The sequence below is a fragment of the Galeopterus variegatus genome, unplaced genomic scaffold (genome assembly GCF_000696425.1).
Source record: "Galeopterus variegatus unplaced genomic scaffold, G_variegatus-3.0.2 Scaffold2031, whole genome shotgun sequence".
Taxonomy (NCBI): domain Eukaryota; kingdom Metazoa; phylum Chordata; class Mammalia; order Dermoptera; family Cynocephalidae; genus Galeopterus; species Galeopterus variegatus.
Genome location: NW_007728142.1, coordinates 75379 through 81830, shown reverse-complemented (window position 1 = coordinate 81830; position 6452 = coordinate 75379). Strand labels below are relative to the sequence as shown.

General features: G+C 46.7%; 1 protein-coding gene across 3 annotated transcripts in view; it reads right to left on the bottom strand.

Annotated features, from left to right (window-relative positions):
• Positions 1-336: 336 nt before the first annotated feature.
• Positions 337-6452, bottom strand: part of SLC41A3 (solute carrier family 41, member 3) — a 63145-nt gene continuing 57029 nt past the window's right edge. For all 3 annotated transcript variants that reach the window (XM_008580124.1, XM_008580125.1, XM_008580126.1), the window contains 2 exons: positions 3246-3394; positions 337-1133 (listed from right to left, as the gene is read on the bottom strand). In XM_008580124.1, the coding sequence (XP_008578346.1) occupies positions 924-1133; positions 3246-3394 (359 nt within the window). In that variant the 3' untranslated portion in view covers positions 337-923. The remainder of the gene's footprint in view (positions 1134-3245; positions 3395-6452) is intronic.

Below are 6452 nucleotides of genomic sequence, written 5' to 3'. Positions count from 1 at the left end.
GATGAGTTCATAAGAAATAGGAAGTAAACATACTTAAAAAAAAAAAAGTTCTGAAGCAGTGGTTCTCACACACTGAGTGTGCATGAGAGTCACCTGGAGGGTTGGCTAAATCCTCCTGATGGACTCCATCCAAAAATATGCTGATCCAGCAGGCCTGGGGTGGGGGTGGGGTCAATAATTTGCATTTCTAATAAGTTTCCCAGTGACTTGATGTTTCCAGGCTAGGGACCACACTTTGAGAAACACTGCACTAGAGAAATACCAGAGGTTTTTGTTACTTATAGACCCCATGTCTCATGGTTGCATTAACTATTTTCAAAGACAAGAAAGGGCAAGTGCAATATAACCTATGTTTTATTTTATACCTCTCTGATCATTGAAATCTAAACGGAGGTTTTTTGCTAATAATGAAAAAGAAAAAGAAAAAGCAATGACAACATTAAATGCTGGGAACAGATGAGGGGTGGGCAAGGCCCCATCCTGGGAGGACTGCACACACTCACAGGGTGCACCAGCAAAGTGATCCTCAAGGCTGGGACCTTGTGAAGACAGCAGTTAAGCCACAGCTTGAGAGTCCCAAGGCTTGGGGACAGAAAGGACCTCCTTCTTGCTTCACCCCAATCCAGGCTGCATGGGCACGAACCAGAGCAAACACACCCTGCAAGGCATGCTGGCCTGGCACACAGACACACATTCATGCCCAGGCACACATACAAGCCACACTCCTGACTTCAGGGCTCCATCACTGGCTCAGAAACCAAATCCGGAATCGAGATGTGTGCCAGTCTCCTTAGCAGATGTACAGAAGGCCACTGCAGAGGCAGGTATCAACCAACCCAAGGACCCAGCAAGGCAGAAACTGTTCTGTGCCCCTCTGGCATGAGGGAAAATTCTATTGAGCAACTAGAGCTGGCCAGGCCCAGTCAGGGAGGTCCAGTCACTAGTTCTGAGACACCATCCAGCTCTGCTCTGCTCCTCAGTAACCAGTCCATGAGGAAGCAGAGTGCCAGAAGGCCAGTCCCTAGCAGGTCCCCCAGCCCTGTGAGGTAGGGGATGCAGTGGTTGTCAGGATCCAGAGCCTGGTGCCAAGTCAGCCGAACCATCACTTCTGCCAGGTACAGCAGGATTGTCACCTGTCATAAGAGCAAGCAGACATGAAAGAAGACCAAGTCAGGCAGCCAAGCACAGCCAAGAAACACGTTGAGTTTCAAGGGCAGATAGCAAGGTGGACATATCAACCCCAGCCGGTCCCCTTCCTCCAGCTTCTCTTGGGGTCTGTCATTCAGCTCTGAGCTCATGCAAGTGGCTAGAGAAGCCAACCCTCATCTGCACTTTCCGAGCTTCCTATCCTGTGGTTAGGCCCTGCTCCTGACATCCTGAAGTGCCAGACTGACCTGCTGCCACTCCTCAGCTGTGATCCTCTCTGCAGAACCAGACTCCACTCCTTGGAACTTGCTGGGACTTCCATTTGGGTTTACTTGAGGCCCTCTCCTTTGGAGCTTTGGACGGTTAGCACTTACTGAAGCTGCCATGGCCAGTACACACAGCCCCAGTCAGGTCTCATGGCTCCTCGGTCCCTTACCCAGGCTGACCCCAGCCCCTTCCTTCTCCCTAGCTGGAGCCATACACTGCCACTGCCGCTCAGGACAGTTTCTTGGCCAACCCCATGCCTACCTTTCAGGGTCAGGAACATGCTGCAATTGCAAATGCCATAAAGTTGGGGAGCTTAGAAAATGCTAGTCCCTAATACGGCACTACCCTCACGGAATTGCCCACCAGTGCCCAGAGTTCTCCTTGTAGAAGTCCCTGGCCCATTGGGAACATCAGCCAGCTGAAGTCTTGGCAGGTAGACTGCTCAATACCATCAAAGCAGGCACAGCTTAATCTCCTCCACCACTGTCCTCATTGCCATCCAGCCCTGACCAAAGTCCATGCATGACTTTGAGCAGCACCCCAGCAGGGGGCCCTGGTCCCTGCCCACCCACCATCTGTGAGGCAGTGCACTGCTGGATGCACTCACCAGCCTGCTCCATGGGAACACACTGCATCCTGAGGGCTGCTTCTCTGATCCTCTAATGATGAGTGTGCAGTGTGCAGTGCACAGTGTCCAACATGCAGCATACAGTTTGTAGCATGCTCTGTGTGGTATCTAGTGTGCAGTGTGCAACATCTTGTGTGCAGTGCATAGTGCAAGGTGTGCAGAGTGTAGCATGCAGCACGTAGCATGTCATGTGCAGTGTGTAGCATGTAATGTCTGGGAAGAATTGTGTAGCATACAGTGCATATTGTGAGGTACACAATGTGTAAAGTGCAGTGTTTAGAGTTCAGTGTATCGTTTGCAGCATGTAGTGTGCAGTGTCTAGAGTGTAGTGCATAGTGTGAGTGTCCAGCGCATAGTGCAAGGTGTGGAGCATGCAGTGGGAAGCATGTAGCATGGTGTGTACTGTATAGTCTGTGGTATGCATCATGCAGTGTATACTGTGTGGTGTCTACCATGCACTGCACAGTGTGAGGTGTACAATATGTACTGTGAAGTGCACATTGTGCAGTTTGAGGTGTGAGGTTTCTAGTGTGTACTGAAGTGCAGTGTGTAATGTGCTATGTGAAGTGCGTAGTTTGTAGAATGAAGTGCATAGTGTGTAGTATCCAGTGTGTAGTGTGAGGTGCAAGGTGTCTAGTGTGTGGTATCTAGTGTGAGATGTGCAGTGTAGTGTGAGGTGTACAGTGTCTAGCATGCATTGTGTAGTGAGATGTGCAGTGCATGGTATGCAGTGTGTAGTGTGCAGTGAGTTGTGCAGAGTGTAGTGTGAGGTGTACAGAGTCTAGAGTGCAGCATATGTAGTGTGAGTGCACAGTGTGAGTATAATGCATGCAATGTGTAGTGTGGGGTATGTAGTGTCTAGCATCAAGTGTGAGGTGTGCAGTGGGAGGTGTGTGGTGTCTAGTGTGCAGTGTGAGGTGTGCAGTGTGAGGTGTGCAGTATATAGTTTGCATCATGAAGTGTGTGTGACATGCACAATGCAGTATGCAGTGTGTGGCATGCAGTGGCCTCTGTGTCTGGAACATGCCCTTGGGATTGAATATGTTGAATAAGCTGACTCAACTCCCCGAAAAAGTGAGCCTTGCATGTCCAAGAACGCCCACTCCACCCCAGCCCACTCAGCATCTCACCTAGGATGGGGGACAGAGCTTGCTGCCTGACTACCCAGCACCTGCTGCTCTCCTGCCGCTGCAGTCATCCTTACCTGGATCAGGCCTGCGAGCAGATAGAGCACCACGAAGGTCTTGCTGTCTGTGACTGACTGACCTTCCACCAGGTGGATGACATAGAAAAAAGTCAGATGACCTGGGACCACCAGAAAGAGCAGGACTCGGGCTGAGATGGAATTGATTTCTGGAAGAAACAGACCAAGAAGTTTGTGTGACCTGCCTGGCAGCAGAGGCCACCTTGGCATGTGGCAGTCACCAGCGAGGCATCTACATTCACCTATCCATTGATTCCACAAGTTTTACTGAGCACCCACTATGTAGCAGCCACGTTCTAACAGATGGGGAGAGAATCCTGCCCCTTCCTTCATGGAGCTGACATTTCAGGGAAGAGAGACAGACGACAATCAAGTAAGCAGAAACAAACCCAAAAGGTCACGTCAAACTCTGACTAGTACTATGAAAAAAATTAGCCAGGGTAACAACAAAGTGTGAAGTGAGTATTAGTGGAGATGAGCTCCTGGAGATGAGAAGACCTCTTGAGGAGAAGACATTTATGCTGAGGTCTGAATGTGGGAGAGAGAATTCTGGACAGAGGAAAGAGAATGTGCAAGGGGCTTAAGGTGGAAGAACTTGGGACTGTTGAGGAACATTCCCATACTCCACTCAGGTGTGGAGACAGTAGTCTAGGGAGAGCAGTATACTCACGGAGGGCCTCAGGCAAGCCTCTGGGATGCTGTCAGCACATCTGTGATGTGTTAGTGAGCCCCAAGTTTTCCTTAGGCTCCCACACTCTGTGAGTTTGAGACTTTGCAGTGACTCACCCTGCCCCAACCATAAACACTTCTCAATACCATAACATGTGAATGCAACTGACTTCTCAAACAGAAATAGTTCCAATGAAAAGTAAATCTCCATTTGCCTCTGAGTATTTCACCAAAATTATAAGGAAAAGGAGGAAAAAGCATATGTAGCTTAGAAGCTAAAATGTCTACCATAATTAATAAAAAGATCTTTTTAAAAGAAAAAACTTTAAAAGGAAGAAGCAAACTATTGGAGGATGCTACTATTGGCAGAGGGCATGAAAATTCAAGAAAATCTATTGAGAAACTATATAAACAATAAGATTCAGTAAAATGTTTCGGTGTATAAATAACATAGAAATACAGTAAGAAAACATAATGGGCAGTCCACTTCTGTACAAGCTGGGGAAGACACACTTGTTCCCATTTCTCCCACTAAGTCCAACCAAATAGCCTGGACATTACATATAAAATAAATAAGATCCTAAAAAGTGGGGGTAAAAGGCAGGCTTGGCTAGGAAACTTGTGGCATAATGAACAACGTGGCGTTGAGTTCCCTGAAAATATATATATATATATTTTGTCTCTTCTATCCCAGATAGATGTCAGCAACCCAGAAATGTCAATAGGAGTAGACAAGAAAGACTCCATAAACTATGCTCCCTTTATTCAAGGTCTAGGAAGGGTGCAGCCCAGCACAGTAGAGAACTTTTACACAATAATTGCTCTACTCTAGCCAGACACCGTAGGAAAAACTGCAGCCCTGCTCCCATCAGCAAAGGCCAAATGGGAAGCTCAGATCTCCACCTTCATCCAGGTGTAATGTGGTATCCCCCAGTGGCTGAGGTGCTGTAAGAGAAGGCCAAGTGGGGAGCCAGGACTTTTATCCTATGCAGTGGTAATGAGGTCCACACCTGTCAGTGAAGCTGTGTGGGGAGCAGTAATGAGGCACCCCTCCCCCTCCCAGCCAGGGTGCTGTAGGAGAGGCCAAGTTAGAAACCTGGACGCTTGCCCTGCCCAGCAGTAAGGAAACAGTGTATTCCCTTTCCTCCAATGGAGCAGTGTCAGAGGAGTCCAGCTAAAACAGAAGAGTTTCAAAAAAAGGTCCAGAGTCTCAAAACATAATACCCAAAATGTCCAGATTCAATCTAAAAATCACTCGTAATACCAAGAGCCAGAACAGTCTCATCTTGGACGAAAACAGATAACCAAAAGACACCAAACTGAGGTGACACAGTAGTTAGTATTTCTTGAAAACAATTTTAATGAAGCCATTAAAAAATGCTTCCACAAGCAATTACAAACACACTTGAAATGAAAATATAAAAAGTGTCAGCAAAGAAACAGAAGATACAAAGAACCAAAGAAATTTTAGAACTAAATAAAAAAACACTCAATAACTCAATGGGTAGACTCAACAGCAGAATAGAGAAAACAGTGGGAAGAGCAGTGAACTTGAAGAAAAAATGCTAGAAAATAGTTTTCTAAAGAGAGAAAGTATACAGAAAAAAAATTGAAGAGCTTCAGGGACTTTGGGGACTTGACAGAGTTTGGATGTGTTGTCCCCGCAAGACTCATGTGGAAATCTGATCCCCAATGGGGCAGTGTTGGGAGCTGTTTGAGTCATGGGGGTGGATCCCTCATGAATGAATTAATGCTCTCCTCAGGGTGTGGGGGTGAGTGAGTTCTCACTTTATTAGTTCCCACAAGAGCTGGTTGTTTATAGGACCCTGGCACCTCCCCGCCTCTCTCTTGCTTCCTCTTGCCATGAGATCTGCTTGTACTTGCCAGCTGCCTGCTGTTTTCTGTCATGAGTAGAAGCAGCTTCAGGCACACACCAGATGAAGCTATCCCAGAATCATGAGCCAAATAAATCTCTATTCTTTATAAATTACCCAGTTTCAGGTCTTCTGTTATAGGGAACACAAAAACAGGCTAATACAGGACTATAACAAAAGATCTAACATTCATGTCATTAAAGAAAGGAGAAAGATAGTGGGGCTGAAAAAATATGTGAAGAAATAATGGCTTAAAATTTCCCAGTTTTGGCAAAAGACATAAATCTATCCAAGGAGCTTAGCAAACTGCAAATAGGATACCCCTAAGAAATCTACATCAATACACGTCATAATCCAACTTCTAAAAACTAAAGGAGAAGTCCTGAAATAAGCAAGACACAAATAACACCATATCTATACAGCAAAGACAGCTCAAATGACAGCAGATTTTTAATAAGAAACTATGGAGGTCAGAAGGAAATGGCACATTTTTCAACTATTGGGAACAACTATCCTGAATTTTATAGTCAATGAAATTATCTCTCACAAATATGCCAGCAAACTCACCCTAAAAGATGGCTAAATGCTGGGCCGGCCCGGTGGCGCACTGCTACAGTGCGCCGCTTGGGAGCGCAGTGGCGCTCCCGCCGAGGGTTCGGATCCC